Source organism: Danio aesculapii, chromosome 14, assembly GCF_903798145.1.
Source record: "Danio aesculapii chromosome 14, fDanAes4.1, whole genome shotgun sequence".
NCBI classification, from domain to species: domain Eukaryota; kingdom Metazoa; phylum Chordata; class Actinopteri; order Cypriniformes; family Danionidae; genus Danio; species Danio aesculapii.
This window is the reverse complement of record NC_079448.1, coordinates 25535269-25555225: the sequence shown is the minus strand read 5'-3', so window position 1 is coordinate 25555225 and position 19957 is coordinate 25535269. Positions and strand designations below refer to the sequence as shown.

Below are 19957 nucleotides of genomic sequence, written 5' to 3'. Positions count from 1 at the left end.
TTCCTCTGTTTGCTTTTATGGCTTGCCATAGACTGCCATTTGGGAAAAGAAGAATTGAAACTAAAATTTGGAAAGTACACTGTGAAAGTGGTCTGTCAATAACATATTGGTTTCCCAGACTATTGCGCTGTGGGGAAAAGGTCATTAATTGAGATCCCTGCTTGACAGATGAACCTGGTACACTCAGGTAGATTCAGGCAGTGATGAATGGTATATGAGCAAAGAGGAAATTGGATGTGATCAGCATGAGAAAAGCAATCAGGTGAACTAAGATTATTTTTTTTTGGTTAAAGAACTACAAATTTTTTAATGTTTGAGAAATGATGGTTTGACCTAGTGGTGGCACTATAGAGCTTACTCCAAGATTTCTCAATAGAGATGAGGACATCCCCATAAGTGTGCCAAATTTAATATTTTTTCTGTTCGCTTGGGTTTCCATTGACTCCCATTCAATAAGAAGGATAAGAAAACATACAGATATGTCAGACTGCAGAGCCAGAACTCAGAAACTACAGAAACTGCATGTTAAAAAGTGTATATGTATATATAATATAATATATATAAATATTTGAAGGAATCTCTGTCTTTCTAATGTAAAACTAAAAGCAATAAATTCACAAATAAAAAACAAGTTCACGAAATTTGTACAGCAGGGATGTCCAAACTCGGTCCTAGAGAGCTGGTGTCCTGTAGATTTTAGCTCAAACTTTTTTCAACACACCTGCACAGATGTTTCTAGAAAGCCTAGTAAGAGCTTGATTAGCTAGCCCAGGTGTCTCTGGTTGGGGTTAGAATTAAACTTTGCAAGACACTGGTTCTCCAGAACTGAGTTGGGTACCCCGACGTACAGTCAATAAGCCATTTTTGTGATTTGATTTTAACAGTAATAATGATTAAAACACATTTAAGCAATATTAATTCACAATCTATCAAACTAATCTTTTGACCATTTATCATATGAATCGAGTAATTACTGTTAGTAAATGGCCGGCCGTTTCACTGGCAAATGTTATTTGAACAGGCCCTCACCAGACAAGCTCACAGAGCTCATCATCTGACAGCTGTTTCGGTCAGACATCAGGATCACGGAGGAAGCTGCATTTTGTTGTTTGTTGTATTTCTACTTTTTTCACCAAATCAGGGAAATACCTCACGCTCGTGGTGCTAAAACATTTGCCGTCGGTATGCAGAGGAATGATCTGCTTTCAATGTTACAGGTGTGAGAGATGGCTGTGTGGCACTGTGCAGCCTTTGAGTGCTCTAAGGAGAGACCGACGGCATCATCCACAGCTTGTTACGAAGAGTAACATTAGGAATGGTATAGAACGGACACATTAGAGTCTCTAAAAATCTCAAGTAACACCTAAAAACATTTGCTAGTCACTATTTTGAAAATTTGGCGCTAGGAGGGACTGAAAAGTTGTTAAGTTTGCAACACTGGCTGGCAATGTCTTTAATCGAAGCACACACACCTTGGGCATGTGCAGTACAAAAGAAACATTCCATTATTCATAGGGGCCCCCGGTTTCGAAAAGAAGTAGTAACGATAAAATTTTAAAACATATGATAGAAAATATATAAAAGAGCTATATGATTAATATGGGCTTCTTGACATTGGTCAGGATCCCCTAATTCCCTGGGGCCCTAAGCAGCTGCTTACCTCACTTATTGGCCTGTCATTAACATATCAGTTTCCCAGACTACATCACTGAGGGGATAAAGGCATTAATTGTGATGCCCACTTGACGGATTAACCTGGTCCACTCCGGTAGATCCAGACAGAGATGAATAGCACACAAGCAAAGAGGAAATGCATCTGCCTAAGGACCCAAGTGTTAAAAATTTCAGCTGTGTCTAACTGAGACAAGACAACTGAACAGAGGAATCTCGTGTGGGAACTTCATCAGCAATAAACTTCAAATTACCTTGACGAACACCAGTCCTCGGATGGTCTTCAGGAAGAGAGCCGCCCCCATGGATAAGACGTACACCCTTGAGTAGTACTGTATGTGCGGATTCAGTCGCATGCTATCGCTCTCGGCGGTCTCGTTCCCCAGTAGCAGTGAGGAATTCTGCAGGGACAAAGGAAAAACACCTTAGAAACCCGATTCTTCCCTGGAGAGTCCCAACATACCAGCAGAACTGCGTGCATGAGTCCCAAGCTCAATTATTTTACAGAACGTGAGTTAACTGCAACATCTGTTGCCGTGATTGTCCCTCTGAGTAAATCGTGTGGAGTCTGGCACTTCTAATTAGTTTCGGGATTGATGTTCATTTGTGCTAAGCATCAAAACCCGGCAATTCAAGCTGGTGGTTTGTTGCCTTAAAGCAATAATTCACCCCAAAATGAAAACAGCAATCATTGTTTCCCCATCATGTTGTTTGCAAACCTGTGAAGACTTGCTGTGATCAGTGAAACTCCATATAAATAAAAAAATATATATACATTTTGAAGAATATACTTGATTTCATTATATTAACAATAGATTTGTACCATAATGGCAAGGGTGTATAAGCTACAGGGTGACATTGGACCACTCACATTAATGGCTGCTAAAATTTTTTTTAAATCCTGCATGGTAACATTTAAAAAAATAATTAAAAAGTAATAAGGTCCTGGCGGATATGCACTAATCTTCCACTTGTGTGCTTTGATTTTGTGACAAATGGCAAATGTAAGCGCTTTTAATTTGAGTGATCAATCTAACCCACCCACACCGCTGCTGAAAAATGGTCCCCGGCTGGATTTTAGTCTTTGCCTTGACCCACTATAGCCACAAAATAAACCTGAGATCCAGTTACTCTTAGTTGAACTTCCCACGTTTTCAAATTATATTGGGAAAACTGTGCATCATCATAATCATCATAATCATGACAATTAGATACCAGATGGTTTATTACATTGGCAAAGCAGTATCTAATGCCACTCTATGAGGATTATCTCTAGATATACTGAAAGTTTTGATATGTTTGGGCTTTTAAGAAACAAGAAAACATGTTCAATTATTAATTTGAAAATCTACTGTATTATAAAAGATCCTTATAATAGCTAGTTATCATTAAAGTATAAACAGATTGTCTGTTTGATATATTAACACTTCATTTAGATCAGATATACCCAAACTAGAGCCTGCGGGCCAAAGTTGGCCATTGGTAACCTTTGATTTGGCCCCCCATGCCATCTGAGAATGGTTTAGAGATTGTCATTTCAAATTTAATGTAACTTTATATTTGTTTGTTTTATTGTTAAGCTACAAAAAAAGCTATCTGAAATTAATTGTTTTAAATGTAAATGGTGCAAATTAATTAGATTTAGTTTAAAATATACATATGACGGATAGAGGACAATGCAGAAACTTTGGTGAGCAAATCAAGGTAAAGGCAGATTCTGCTTGACCAGTGTATTTAGCATTGAACTCCACTGTGTTATAAACGTGATTGAAAAAGTTATACTGAATTAGTTAATACTATTCAAAGTAATGTTTTCTATTTCTGATAAATTAGGAAATTACCCATGGCAATTTTAATGTAAAATAGTTTGGTATATTTGTCTTTGCCCCACGGCTATCAGTGATATTTGGTTTTTTGGCCCTTCATACAAAAAAGTTTGGGCACCCTGATTTAAATGGAGCCCCAACAGACATTCAACTGCTATTCTGCTAATACACTCAAAGGAAACAATAAAATAAAGTATAACCATGTCTGCTAATATTTTTATTTCAAATCATGATTCCTTAGGATAAAACACATTCGAACCATATGATAAAAAAAAGTAATTCAGCTCAGCTTACACCAAAAGATGGCGCTGTATGCTTTACAAACAGCCATACTCTGTCTCCGATTATTAACAAATACCACTTGAACTTAACATAATCATTAAAAAGCTTAGGAGTGTTTATAGTGAGCTGTGTTAATCTCGTGTACATTAATTTCGTGAAATGAAAACCAGCCAAACGCAGAATCGGTCTTCCTTGTAAACATTTGAGTGTATTGTTACATTCAAATGCACACGTGAAAGCCTACAGCACCATCTACTGTTAAAAACTGAGCTTAGACTCTATTAAAAAAAGAATAGAAAAGCAAAAATCTCAAAATAAATGCTAAATTAATTTCTCAAATGAATCTTCACCACAGTCCAGCAATAATATTGAAGCTTCAGATGGAGAACAATAAAAAGCAACAACAACAATCAGCCAAATACTCTGTAATAGTATATACACACACACACACACACACACACACACACACACACACACACACACACACACACACACACACATATATATATATATATATATATATATATATATATATATATATATATATATATATATATATATATATATATATATATATATATATATATATATATATATATATATATACACACATTTATGAGAAGTAACAAACAAACTGTTTCTTTTAAGTCAGATCATATTATTAAATTGGTTGATGTGAATGATTCAATAAATAATTTGTTTATACTGATGATAATTTGTCATTTTGTTGGATGCAGGAGAGTACATAATGGCAGAATTGTTGTTGTTGGCAGAGCTGTCCCTTTAAATGGCAGAAACTCAAAGCGGCCAGCAGTGAGATAGACTGGCTTACCCCGCTGCCCTGCCGGATCCAGTGACTAAGCCACCAGTTGCTGAAGGCGATACTGCCAGTGGTGAAGAGGAAGAGGAGGATGTTTACAATGAAGGCCAGAGGGCCACCGGCAGCCTTGATGTAAGCTGCATACACAGGCCAGGCCACGGCCCCGCTTCCCTTTTCCTCCGCCTGCATGAGCTGATCTGCGAGGTGTACATCAAACAACAGAAATATGGAGAAAAACAACAAAGAAGTGTGACTCATCCACTGATGTTAGATCAGCTAAGCACAGACTTTTATTTTGAGATTAAACCAGTGCTTCTCAACTCTGAGGCCATGCTACAGGTCACACATTGGCAAACTACAAAAGATCCAAGGAATTAGGCAATTTATTTTCTGGCTGGTTTTCCAAGAGTGTTATATTTGGTGTAGCAGTCCTGTGTTGTTTGTTTCACTAGGTTTGTCTGTGTTTGCAGAAGTTGTGAATGTGTTTTTTTGCCGTTAGGCCTGGGTACAGAAACCCAGTGCCAATATTGCACTGGTGTGCAACAGACCAAATGAGAATGCAAATTTTGATGCGTTATTTCGGTATTACTTAAAACTCCTGAACTGTCAATTGAAATCAGGCAGGAGCACTGGAAGTGTGCTGTTTTAAAAAAAGAAAACAATACGCTACAATTTAAATACATTTTAACCTGTAAGGTAACTGTAATTAATATTGTTAAACCTGCTTAAATGTACACATGCAGGTCTAATTGTCTAAAGCAGTGGTTCCCAATTTCGGTCGGGCCCTGCAAATTTTGTAATGCTGCGTACGAAATCGCATACTTCCATACTATATAGTACACTAAAAACAGTATGCCAGCCAAGTAGTATGTCCGAAATCTTAGAATTCGAAAAACAGTATATGAGAAGTACCCGGATGACCTACTACTTCCGGTGAGATTTTGAAATGCGTATCCGATGGAAGCTATACTATGCCATGATGCCATTGGAGAGATTTCATGAATGGGAGTGAAGCAATGCAACTGACGCAGTTAGGTCACATGATAAATGACAAACGGCGGATGTAGTATGTCTGAGTTCCATTCATACTACTTACATTCATACTGTATAGAACATACTTTTCTAAAGGTTGTGTAGACATCTATTAGACATCTTAAAAAAACTAAAATTGCTTGCTGCACTGCAAAAATGCTTCTCTTACTTTCTTACTTAGATTTTTTGGTCTAGTTTTTAGTCCAAATATCTAAAAAAATCTTATATTAAGAAGCATTTTTTTAGGTAAGCAAATCATAATGTCTTGTTTTCAGAAATAATATGCCAAAATGAAGTGAAGCAAAACCATCTGCCAATCGGGTAAGCAAAATAATCTTGTTTTTCCTTTTGACATAAGATTATTTTTCTTACCCCATTGACAGATTATTTAGCTTGTTTTAAGGAAAACCTCACTTCATTTTGGCATATTATTTCTTAAAGCAAGACAAAATGTTTTGCTTGTCTAGAAAATTCTTCTTGATTTAAGAATTTTTGGATATTTGGACTAGAGACAAGACAAAAAATCTAAGTAAGAAAGCATTTTTTGCTATGTGGGTTCCTTACTTAACACACCTAATTTGGATTATTAGGTCATTTACAGAGAGATCCATGAACTAATCCTTCTGTGTCAAAAAACAAGAGACATACAAAATGTGTGGGGTGTCCCGAGGACTGGAATTGGGAACCACTAGTCTAAAGTCCTGATATACTTGAAACAAAGTTTTATTTTATTTTTTTTTTCTGATGGTATTCTACTTTTAAATAATTCAACAGTCTCCTACTGCAGTAGGTGAGGTTGTAAAGGTGTACCCCTAAACATGACAACAATGGAGGCTGTGATAGAAGAACAGTTTTGTAACATCTGGCAAAAAGCCTTTTGCACACCAGATTAGACGTGTCATCGCAGCGCACCACATCTTTATATTGTTTTATAATAGCCATGGACAGACACCGAATGGCACGGCTGGAGTGTTTACACTCAAAGAAAACAATATTTGGAACTTTTAAAGATGTGGTGTATGTCCCCCTCTAAGTATATAAAGATCTCTCTGTGAGCAATTGTACAGGTGCAGATACATTATATCTGTGCTAGATTGGCTACTCAACTCTGCAGTGAATTCCTGTTGCTAACTGGTTGTTGTTGTTTTGAATGTTGTTCCCCTGCCTGTAATGTAATGTATTTTTTATTAATGCCATGTCAGCAACCAAGGCTATTTTCATGGCAAGAACATTTCAATAATAAATATACAATTAAAACAACAAACTGATTGAATACATCAATTAAATAAGATTTTTAGTGTTAATGAATGATAAAAAAATCTAAAAGTTTTTCTGGTGTCACTTTGCTAAAATGTCCTCAAGAGAGTTCATGTCATAAAAAAGACTTCTGTAATCATTAAAAGCAGGACAGTCCAGTAAAATGTGTTTTATAGTAAGGGGAGTTGTGCAGTACAAACATTGAGTGGGGTCGTCATCTTTAAGCACAAAGGCATCGGTTGATCTTATGTGTCCGATACGACAACTGGTAAAAACCACTTGATCAAATCTAGTCTTAAAATGTCCTAAAACTCTGTTTAAGATTTCAGGTTGTATTTCATACAATTTATAATTTTCCAATGCATCCCACTCCTCTTGCCACTTATTTATAATGTAAACGTTCATAAAAGGTCTCATCTCTGAAGGAGCAATTTGGTATTTGTTCACCTCTTCTTTTAAAGCAGTCTTAGCAGCTGCATCAGCTTGCTCAGTTCCTGAAAGCCCAACATGTCCTGGAACTTAGCAGAAAATGATGTGATAAAACTGGATTTGTAGATTTGATAGATGTGATTGATAAATTACTATCTATCAAAGGATGTTCATTTTTTGAAGATTCCATCACTTGAATGATTTGAAGTCTGTAAAAATAATGAGTTCTTTTGTTGGACATTTTCTATATAAAAGTAAAGCACGGGCTTCAGCTGTGAATATTGAACGTTCTTTAGGCAGACTGATTCCATAACGTTGTTGTTCAGTCACCATTGCTGCTGCTATGCCTGCTTCCCTGCCTGACCTCTGCAAATTTGAGAAACAAATCAATCATATGTCAAAGAAGGCGGAGTTTCAGAATGCACCCACCAACTGTAAAACTGCTGTGGACCAATGGTAGCTCAAAAGCTGTTTAGGAGCCAAAATGATCTCCCTCAACAAGTTTGCTTTCGTAAGCTTTTTGAACTGTCGAAACTTTGGATTTTGTTCAGGATGACATCATTTCAGTTCATTCTTTGATTTCGTTACCAGTGCTATGACTGTGCATACTTAGTCATTCTACAAGGTGCTGAACACAGACTTTGCTGTTATTAGTACTGTAAATAGGTGATTTTACTTTAAAATACAGTTTAAAGTTTTTGTTACTGTTCTTTAAAGTACTGTTCTTTAAAGTCATCCAACATCATTTTAAGCCTTTTTTTAAAGGTCCAGGGACTGTTTAGACATTGATATTTAAAAAAAAAAAAAAAAATTATTTGGCATTGATATAGTAAAAGCAATATTTTGTACATTGACGCCATGTTTATTTCAACATTTTTATAACTGGACTGAATCCACATTTGAAAATCTATGTACAGTTGAAGTCAGAAATATTAGCCCCCCTGATTTATTAGCCCCCCTTTTTATTTTTCCCCCAATTTCAGTTTAACGGAGAGAAGATTTTTTTTCAACACATTTCTAAACATAATAGTTTTAATAACTCATTTCTAATAACTGATTTCTTTTATCTTGGTCATGATGACAGTAAATTATATTTGTCTAGATATTTTTCAAGACACTTCTATACAGCTTAAAGTTACATTTAAAGGTTTAACTAGGTTAATTAGGTTAACTAGGCAGGTTAGGGTAATTAGGCAAGTTATTGTATAATGATGGTTTGTTCTGTAGAATATCAAAAAAATATATAGCTTAAAGGGGCTAATAATTTTGACCTTAAAATGGTTTTTAAAAAATTTAAAACTGCTTTTATTCCAGCTGAAATAAAACAAATAAGACTTTCCCCAGAAGAAAAAATATTATTAGACATACTGTGAAAATTTCCTTGTTCTGTTAAACATCATTTGGGAAATATTTTAAAAAAATAAAATCAAATTAAATGGGGGCTAATAATTCTGATTTCAACTGTATATGCAATGCAAAATCATTGGAGAGGAGAAGCACTGAAATAAACAACCTTCACCTGTTTTCTTGCTCTCAGTATCAGGCTTGGGTGGATTGCTGACATTAAGCGTCTGTGGGCTGCTCTCCTCCTCTGCCTTCTCTTTGTTTTTCAGGTTCTTCCTCACCAGGTTCTGGATGAAGGATGAAGCGAAAAGAGTGAGAGCAAGACCTAGTAAAGAGCAACCTGCAACTGATTAGCAGCACACATCAGGCGGAACAATGCCTGTTGGGTCATTAATACAGAGATCAGCGACAATGTCCGTCGGCTAGTAGCTCCAAAGATCAATTCACTTATAAATTACAAAAGCTCGACTTGAATTAACATTTCAAACCCAGCGGCTCTGCAGTCTGTGCTTCATGAATTTTGCAGTGGGTGATGTTGGGTGTTTTGTGAGCGTGTGACCCCAGTGTTTTCCCATAGGGCACAGCTGTTGCAGGCAGCATATCGCACCTCTTGCTGCACGCTGTTGAAAAGGGCAGCGTAGTCTCGGCCTTTCTCCATCAGCTGCGTGTGTGTGCCGTGCTCTGCTATCTGGCCGTCCTTCATTAACACCACATCATCACACTCAGGCAAATACTGTGGAATAAACACACCCCGCAGAAAGGACAGAAAGTGTCATGAAACAGCTTTAGGACACCTTATGTTACATTAACCTAACCCCAAGCATAGTAATATTTTAGAGCAGACGTTTGCTTCATAGAATAAAGTGTCAATTTAATAGGGACAAATGGCATATTGGTAGGCTACCACAAGTTATCTGTAGGTATTAGAGATTTTATCTGTCAGTACAGTATATGTTAGATTTTAAATAGCGCTGTAAATTTTCTGTTTTTACATTCTAATTGCCTTAGATGTCATTCCACACTCACTTATAATAAAACTAAAACCGTTTTTTTATTGTTTTTGTTAAATGTAGCCACTTTTTGCTCTGCAAAACAGGAACATAATTTACAAAAACTAGCCAAAAAAAAAAAAAAAAAAATTACATATAATGAATTACAAAAAAAGTACAAATGTCAGAATTCTGCCACTTCGGTCCAGACAGTAGTCCTGTCTTGTCTTGCATGTTGTGCTTGGCTTAAGCACTCTTATCCTGTTCTTGTCTGTCTTTGTGTTTTGTATGAGCACAGCGTTGGATGGGAAGTGTGCGCTCCCGCTCGACATGGACGTGCTGGATCTGAGCGTGCAGGTTCTCATCCTGATGTTTGTTTTGTTTGCAGAATGGTGTTTTCGGTCTCAGAGCTCCAGTATAGTGGCTTTCGGTTTCAGTTGCAGCTGGGATCAGAAACATGCATGTAAAGAAATTCCGTGTGTGTGCACGGTAAGTGTTATATTTTATTTACCGTGTACTTGTGTCTTGCGTTCTGTCTCATCCTGGGGTCTGTTTTCCGTACCTTGCTTAAATGATCTAAGATGATTTGACAGATCCTGGATCTTTTAATCTTGATTACTGATTTCTGGCTAATTTGGTTCTTCAAACAAGTTAGCGATTCAGATTAAAATGTCTGGATGAACTGAGTTGAGGTTGCTGCATGTGTTGTGAAGGACAGATCTATCGATCCTCGAAATCATGATCAGCGATTGGCTGATGACACAGCAGCATAATGACATCATCTGATTAATATTCCATGTTGATTATCCATGTGAGCTAAATTATATAAAAATTCATAGTAAACGGTTTGTTAAATATGATACGCAATAACTTCCCACATTTATTGTGAGCTACAGGCTTTACACTTTCATGTGTCAGGAGTATTTAGCAATTTATTTAGTTACATTTTAGATCGGAATTTCTTTACTATAGTAGCCAAGGCCTATTCAAGTTTCTTAATAGGCGTAAAAGATTTAACTTAATTTTGCACTAAAAAAGCATTTTGATATCAGTAAAGGTGTCTGCTTTTGCAGAGCATCAAATTGTCTATTATCTTTCAGAAATTGTACTACAGCTGGATCGGTACCGTAAAATAGTACGCATTTGTATTTAAAAAGTCCATATTAATAAATGTTCTCTTAGATCCCCTTGGGGAGAACCACCCCATTTTTGTATTTTTATTTACTAAGTTTTATTTTTATATATTTTTAAACTTATATGTATAAAAACTAAAATATTATTAATTATTTAATATTAAATATTATTAATCATTATAAATTATAAATGAGTATAAACAAGCTTTTTTTAACAGTTTTACTTTTTTCCCAAAGTGTATATAATCTATAAATTGCTACTGAAAGAAAATATCAGCATTCAGTACATACTTTCAATATTACCTTTGCTTAAAAGACCTGATCTAATCCTGTTTATATGAAATAAGCTGCTGCTCCTGAGCAGGTTTGAGCGACCATAGATGTTGCTATGACAACAACTCTTGGATGAGTTTTTAAGAACTAAACAATCCTGGATGGTGTCAAAATGTCAATAACCAAATTCAGCTAATTGAGTAATCCACGTACGAAGAACAGACCCCAGGTGTTGCTTAGAGTAAGTGGCTCCATGTTTACATGTTGGTTGCGTGCTTTAATGTTGTGTTTCATGTGAACACACGATTAATGAGTTCTCTCATTGGCTGCGTGTCCTAGTCCTGTTTAAAGTGAGCACGTCTTGTGTTGTGTATTTGTACCATGTGCTCTCCTGTCCCCACCCTACTTGTTAACCTGTTATTAGGTAATCCTTTTCACTTGTCTGTTAATTAATTATTTTAACCTTTATAGCTCCCTCTTGTCTGCTGTCATTCATCAAATATTGTATCCTGTTGAGTCGTGTCATCCTGTTTGTCTAGCTCTGATCCTTGCCAGTCAAGTTTGTTTGTTTATTTGTTTTTTGTTAATGTTTTTCCCCTCGGGGTAGTTTGTTTAGCTGTTTATTTTATATTATTATTAATAAAACACTATTATTTTCCCTGCACTTGAGTCCTCGCTCCATTCCCCACCCACTGACCATGAAACAATAAAGTACAAATATTACATTCGCAACTAAACCAAACAAAATATGTGTACATATTATTTTTAATAATTAATTGTTAATAAAATAAACAACATTTATTATAATTTAAACAACCAAGAGAAAAGCTAAGAGCTAAACTAAAATGAACTTAAATGTAGCAAATAAAAGCCAATTTAAAATAAAAGCCACTATAATAGTGCATAAATTAGTGGTTCTAAAATGTGTGTTTTCTGACTCAAATCCTCCACAGTGTTAATGAGAATAATCAAAAGCCTGATTTAGAAAACGAGTCTTCTAATGTTAGTTTTATTTACATTTTCAACAAGATTTAAGTAATCCTAAAACAGCACTGCAAAAAGGCATCTAAGGCCATGCTGTACTATAGATCTAGTAGATATTTTTAATCTTGGCATAAGTGAAATAAGACTTTTTGCAATACTTTTTCCTCATTTATCCTCTTTTTCTTGGTGGTGAATAATTAAAAAATAGATATCTTGTTTATCTATTGTATTCTGTAAGCTCATTAAAAGCTTGTTTTCTTTTTAAAAATCACTTGTCACCTTGAAACTTTGCTCTAGGTGAAAACCACTAGTATAAATAATCTTAAAATAGCACTGCAAAATGGCACCTAAGGCCATGCTGTACTATAGATCTAGTCATGGCTGAAAGGACCCTCAAACAACAGCCTTTGCAATACAACAAATTCTCTCATATCAACCATGTTCAATTCCCAAACTTCATCCTGTGTAACTTTGTAGACAAGCACAAAGTCACCAGTCCCAGTGTGTGAGGTGTTTACAGTATGTTCCCCTTCTGTACATCACATACATTCATAAGCCCCTTACCTGCAGTTGGTGCGTGACAAAGATGACAGTCTTGCCCTTGGCAGCGGGACGGATGGCGCTGTGGAATAACCGTGAGCCCACGCGAGCGTCTACTGCGCTGAGGGGGTCATCGAGCAGAAGGATGGGTCTCTCGCTGTACAGCGCGCGTGCCAGGCTCACTCTCTGCCGCTGGCCGCCGCTCAGGTTGGCCCCTCGCTCTCCTATCTACAGCAGATAATTCAGTTACAGCCACAGTAATGATTGCGCTCTATTTTTCAAGGCTATTTGCAATGGAAACAGCAGTACCGATATCACACAAGTGAGATTTCTTAGACCTTGTGCTTTTATTTGTGTTTGTGCAAGGTCTGAGATTGTGTTATGAGTGTTATAATGTAGATACCTCAGTCATATCGCCATATGGTAGCTCAATAATATCAGGAAATAAACAGCATGCCTCCAGTACAGCGTTGTACCTGGTGAGAGATGAAAACTTGTTTGATTTTTTGTTTTGTTTTTTGAAGAAAGGCCAAAGTGAGTTTTCCAAATGTGCGAATACAGCTTCCTACTTTTCCTCATTGTATTTTTTTCCGAACAGGATGTTCTCCCTTAGGGAATCGTTGAGGATCCAGGCCTGTTGAGCAACATATGCGAAGCCTCCGTTTACGGATACTGAGCCGCCAAGAAGGGTCATCTAGACAGAAGGAGAAGAATCAAACCTATACATCTGCTTTCAACACGCTGAGAAGACCAGCTGCTTTATGTCCAGGCTGGTTTATGATGGTTAAAGGGGGTAGTTATATATATAAACAAATTCATTATTTACTCAAATTTGTGGCAAACCCATATGTTGTTTTTTTGTTTTTTCTCAGCGGGTCTCGTAAGCAGAAACACTCCTCTTTTGTGTTGAAACAACAGCTGGCAAACTCCAAGAGGAACAAATAAAAAAGGTACGGTATGTACTAGTTCTTCAAAGTGAACATTTTAATTAAAACTCACTGAGATTTCAATTGTCCTCATCATGCATTTTCAGATATATTACAGATGTTTGTAAGAGTAAAAGGTTTGCAAAGTTTCAATATGTCCTTGATAAATGGAGTCTCCCAAAAGTAAGAACTGGCTGAGATAATTTGTCAGTAATTCCAGTCTTAGGTTTGTAACAAACTTGCAAATGGTCTTCACTAGTAACTAATGAACAATAGCTACTTTGAACAACGTGTACTTTTGTAGCAGATATTAAAAGTAGATACACTTTACATGTACTTCTAAATTAAAGACTCAAACTTATCCAGTAAAACCAACATTATCATTATTGTATACCTTTATAGATAATTCCTGAGACAATTCACAACAGACTGTGCCACCTGACTAATCAGAACAGACTTGGCTCTCGGAGAGGAGTTGCCAAAAAAGACCTACCTAAAAAAATAGGTATATTTTAAGTTTTTGAACTTGTACCTAAGTGAAGCCTGTTTTATACTTGACGCGTTCACTAGTTTGATTGACTGCACGTGGTGACTGTGACGTCATCATGGTGTATGGGGAGGTTCGCTTTGGGTGCGCACAACATGATTTCGGCTGGTGGAGTGCACAAATCGAGCGAACAGTTCGAACGGTGCTGCATTTGATATGAGTTGAATATGAGACACTTTGAGGAGATTTTGTCTAAAACAGGTACAACTGTACAGACATCTTTATGATCCGTATATGGCGTGATCATAGGCAGGGGCGGATATAGTAATTTTGGGGTTCTAAGCATTTCCAGCCTTGGGGCCAAAGTCCTTAAATGCCCTCTTTCTACTTTTATTTATTTTTTTATATTGCTGTTTTTTTTGTATCACTCAATTATCTTTTCGATTAAATGAATGCAATCTTTACATTTTAAGTGATTCATTTTCTTAAAATGAATTTAAAAGTCAAAATAATAAAATTTTTTTTTTTGGAAATTTGACCGCTGGACTGCTCCATGATGGATAATTTATTTGGCAATATTATTATTATTGTATAACATTACATTATTATAACATTGTTATATTTGATTGTTTACTAAATAACATTTAATTATGTTGAAATTGCATTTGCTTAAATCTCACTATAAAAAGGATGATAGAAAACAATGTTATATATATAGTTTATATAGGGCCAAAATGAAATTAATAAACAAATTATTTTATTGATAACTAGGAAAGAATATTTGAATCAGTTAACAATAAACTAATGCCTTGTTTTTCTAGGCTTTATTGGTGATGATGGTCTGAAATGTTGGAACATTATTGTCCTTTTAGCACATAAGTAGAGGACAGAAACTAGTCAGACAGTAACGTGTGAATTGTGAAGTGGGCTAAATCTATTTAAAAAACATCAGTATTATTTAGTAAATGTAGTTTTTTATTTTGCTTCTATTCTTTCCATAATAAAAAAAATATATTTGCAGATCAACCCATGTTCTGTTGTCATTGATATTTTAATAAACTTTAATAGGTAGAAATGTCTGAGATGAGCAAATGCAAGTAAGTGTCAAAAGCAAGTGATGCATCAAAGTTTCATAAAAAAAAATCTTCAATGGTTCTAAAAATCTTTCATTCATTCCTTTTCTTTTTGGCTTAGTCTCTTTATAAATCAGGGGTCGCCACAGCGGAATGAACCACTAACTTATCCAGCATATGTTTTACACAGTGGATGCCCCTCCAGCCGCAACCCAACACTGGGAAACACCCATACACTTGCATTCACACATATACACTACAGACAATTTACCTTATCCAATTCACATATAGTACATGTCTTTGGACTGTAGGGGAAACCGAAGCACCCAGAGGAAACCCATGCGAACACAAGGAGAACATGCAAACTCAGAACACAGAAATGTCAACTGACCCAACTGGGGCTCGAACCTGCGACCTTCTTGCTGTCAGACGATCGTGCTACCTACTGTGCCACCGTGACACCTATAAAAATCTTTAGAATCAAACAATTTATAAAAATAATACAAATAATCAAACGATATAAATGATATGACGTAGTTCCGGAAATGTCCTACTTCTATGTTTATCCATCTGATTTTACAGTCTGTTTCTTTTGACTGCCCCCTGTCGCTTTAAAGAATATCACAAAGGTGAACACGTCAAGTATAAGATCTTCGTCCATTTTGTGAGGTGCGCAGAGGTCGGTGATGCAGCGCCAGGTGAATGTAGAAATCAGCTTTAAAGCTCCAAACATAATTTGAAACAAAATAACAGGGCTACTTTAAGTCACAGAAAATCTCAAAATTTCTCATATGTCATTCGACCTCATGTAGCTCCAGGTTCCTGGGTCTCTCTTAAACAAACAAGCTGAATGTAAATGAGATTTGTGAAATGTGGTCAAAGGGAAAGATTATCAGCAAACACCGAGACATTCCAAACTATTATTTAAATTCAGAAAACTTTGAAAAGAGTTTGTATTGTTTTTTTTATTGTTTACATCAGGGATGTCAAACTTAATTCCTGGAGGGCCGCAGCCTTGCACAGTTTAGTTCCAACCCTAAACACATCTGATCAAACTAATTAAGTCTCTCAATCTTGTTTAAAACCTACAGGTAAGTGTGTAGAAGCAGGGCTGGAACTAAACTGTGCAGGGCTGCGGCCCTCCAGGAATTGAGTTTGACATCCATGGTTTACATGATAAATCTTGTACAAATGGTGTTTGTCACTTTTGGAGTTTGACCGTTAGGGCCACAATGAAATAGCTGTCATAAAGACATCTCAAACAGTGTCATATTTCCATTTAAAAATGACATACAGAAACTGAACAAATGACACTTAATGACAGTTGTCTTTAGCACGCATAACATTTCTTTCATATTTGTGACATGCATAACGCCATGATTATATACGTCTTATGAACACCCCTTTAAGAAATGTGTTACCTATAATCACAGCCTAGATATAATAACAGAGTGTTATCTATGGGGCGTTTACACCTCTATACAAAAATCTGGGGTTGAAAAGACGGTTTTATTGTTTTTTGAAAGAAGTCTGTCACGCTCACGGAGGCTTTGTTGAACGTTGTGTGAAATGCATGTTTATTTCTCACCTGCCCCAGAAGAGCTGACAGCAGTGAGCTCTTTCCACTGCCAACTCCACCACAAACCCCAACCAGTGACCCCTAGGTAAACAGCACAAGAATCAAGCCATCAAATTACAATGCTAAAAGTCAGTGAGTTCAATCTATTCATGAAGAGCTTTCCTGCAGGCGAGGATTGATCCACCCATAAAAATCTTGTTTGTCTGCATTTGACAAGTAATGCTGAAAAACAAGTCTGACCTGAACACAGAATAAAGGTAAACCTGCAAACTGAATGGTAAAAACGTACCTTCTGAATGCACAGGTCTATGCGGTGCAGGGTTTTGTGCAGCGGGGGTCTGATGCTCTGGGTGGAGGAGATGGTGCTCTGCGGACTCTCCTGCTCCATGTGTGTGAGGAGATGCTCAGCGTTCGGTTCCTCGATTTTCCCTTTATTCTCCTCTGCGATGATGTACAAACTCAGTTTCTCCCTTCTCAAAACTCTCTTCATTCCTCCTCGTTTTAGCTGAGTTCGGCTCTTTTTCATCTGTGAGCCGCAGGTCTTTTCCCAGGCCAGCGTGGCATCTTTAAACTCCACCACATTATAAGGATCTTCGGTTTTGACTGAGATCAGCTCTCTGTCCTCCATCATGAATAGTTTCTGGGGGTGTAAAAGGAGGCATCAACACCAGGAAGACCAAGCTTGTTTGGTAAACAACACTCTGGAGGAATAGTTCTCCAATAATGAAACTTTTGTAATCATTTTTTACTGTACTTCATGCTGTGTAATATCTGAGTGACTTTTTAGGAACTCAAAATGAGAGAAACTGCAGAACGTTCAGGTTGCTCTTCCGTACGAGTACAGACTGCCGAGTTCAGACTGCAAGATTTTTAAAGTAGTTGCGTCACAGATGTTTTCACACTGCATGACTATCAGGGATAGCATGCTGTGTTTACAATGAAGGATGGATCGCCGAAAGGGGGTTCCACACTGCATGACTTTATAAATTGCAGACAACTTTGTCTCGGTCCGCAAATTACTGTACGTCTCACAACCAGACAAACACGAGAAGTGACATGGAAACAATGCAAAGTGATGTAGTATTGATTCATTTTCTTTTCGGCTTAGTCCCTTTATTATTCCGAGGTCGCCACAGCGGAATGAACCGCCAACTTATCCAGCACATGTTTTACGCAGCGGATGCCCTTCCATCTCTGGAAAACATCAATACACACTCATTCACACTCATACACTACGGACAATTTAGCCTTCCCAATTCACCTGTACCGCATGTCTTTGGACTTGTGGGGGAAACCGGAGCACCCAGAGGAAACCCACGCGAACGCAGGGAGAACATGCAAACTCCACACAGAAACGCCAACTGACCCAGCCAAGGCTTGAACCAGTGACCTTCTTGCTGTGAGGCAACAGCACTACCTACTGCGCCACTGCGTCGCCCGTGATGTAGTATATCTTTTGTTATTAACTACATAATGAGAAAGAAGCCATTAATGAGGTAGAAATTGACTTATTTTGCTCACCTGGGTTTTGAAGGGAATTAGCAATTTCTTTTCAACTCTTTCTTTTTCAACCCAGTTGTGGTGTTGCTCAAATGACACATCAAACGGACACATGTACTCCTGCCAAATTTCCACTAGTGTTTCATTCATTTCTTGCATCCAAATAAACCAAAAAGAAGCACTTTTTAATTTTTTCCCCAGCCTCTCGCTGGCCTGCAGATACCCATACTTGTAGATGCTTCTCTCTCATAGGCTGATGTTGATCATAGCTCTAGATATTTAACATGCCAAATATCTCACGAGTGTCGGCGACTTATCTGCGATTCTTTCAGTTCGCATCTTTGATAGTTCACACTGTGTGATTGTCACTCACATGAACGAGCACCGATTTGCCTGTGATTTCAGCCATTTGTTGCGATTTCTCAAAACCTTTTGGCGAGTCAAAATCGGGGTTAAAATCATGCAGTCTGAGCTCAACATTATGGAGCATTAAGGTTATTATCATAACTTTATTAACCCTATTTTTAATTTTATTAACCCTAACCCTAACTTTAACTAATTAAATAGTAATTAATTACTAATAACTTTTAACAATTAAGTTTACATATTTATATATAAACATAGTTAACCTGCAGTTATATACTATATGCGATGTCTATATGTACATGTTCAGTGAAGGGTATTTGTGTATTGAAGGTTAACTTTCAGATTTTTATTGCAATGGAATAATGTGAACCTTTTGTAAAGCTGCTTTGAAACAATATAAATTGTGAAAAGCACTATACAAATAAACTTGAATTGAATTGAATTTAACAAGACTGTTTTGGCTTTAACTTGAATGGAAGATTTGGGGAAATTTTTCTTAAAAAATGAAAGCAATATCGTTATGATTATCAGCTCTAAACTACATAAATAGTGATGCCATGTGCATGCATATTTATGGGCTCAGTCTATAGTCATGTACAAGTACCTGACAGCTAAAACAACAGATTGCAGATATGTGTTTGTGCTGTGAAAGACACTGAGTGACATTGGTAATACTGGACTGGTGGGCAAAATACAGCAATTTTTGTCATTTTTGCTGATGCATGTGAAAAAGGTATCATTTTGATATTGTTATTGTCTATATGCAAAAGGAAAAAAAACAACCTTTTTCTATTTTAGTACATTGTTGTCATGTAAACTTGCCTTTAAGCTGCCCAAATATATAATACAAGTAGTCATAGAAGTAATTTTAACTGAATTTGAGTGCAAGTAAGATTTGAGAAGAACTTAAAGCCATACTGATTAATAGTCCAAAAAAGTGCAATGTTTGGAAATTGAACACTTTACTCAACCTTCTGACAAATAAAAGAAAAAAATGTTTTGTTTTGAAGCTTTAATTGCTCAATTAGTATTATATGGTACTTACAAACAAATATGAAAAAAAAAAAAACACTTTTCAGAGGCTCAATCTGAGAAAAGATATGCCATATTTACATTCCCAAAAAAGCTAGATAAAATTCTGATTTGTTTTTTTTTTGTCAAAATGAAACCTTTGTCAAAATGAAACCCTAACTAACACACATTGTATTTAAATATCAGTTTATCACTCTATGAGTGCTTTCTTAGCTTGTTTATTGTATTGGAAGTTGGAACCTGTATGTTTGGTTCATTTAATAATCTCAGACAGATCTGATCTACATCAAAATAATAAGTCTGCGATTGTCAGATCAAGGTAGGCTTGAACATACATTGCAGCAATTTTGTTGAAGTGGGAAAGTCATCGAGTGATATCATAATTCATAATGGGAAATGTGTTATGTACAAGGG

General features: G+C 36.6%; 1 protein-coding gene across 1 annotated transcript in view; it reads right to left on the bottom strand.

Annotated features, from left to right (window-relative positions):
* wu:fb13g09 (ATP-binding cassette sub-family C member 5) overlaps positions 1-19957 on the bottom strand; it is a 77689-nt gene that overhangs the window by 27473 nt on the left and 30259 nt on the right. Inside the window, exons 10-18 of the mRNA XM_056471708.1 lie at positions 16935-17285; positions 16655-16726; positions 13150-13274; positions 12984-13056; positions 12605-12808; positions 9269-9394; positions 8837-8948; positions 4612-4796; positions 1926-2072 (exon numbers count right to left, since the gene is read on the bottom strand). Of these exons, the coding sequence (XP_056327683.1) occupies positions 1926-2072; positions 4612-4796; positions 8837-8948; positions 9269-9394; positions 12605-12808; positions 12984-13056; positions 13150-13274; positions 16655-16726; positions 16935-17285 (1395 nt within the window). The remainder of the gene's footprint in view (positions 1-1925; positions 2073-4611; positions 4797-8836; positions 8949-9268; positions 9395-12604; positions 12809-12983; positions 13057-13149; positions 13275-16654; positions 16727-16934; positions 17286-19957) is intronic.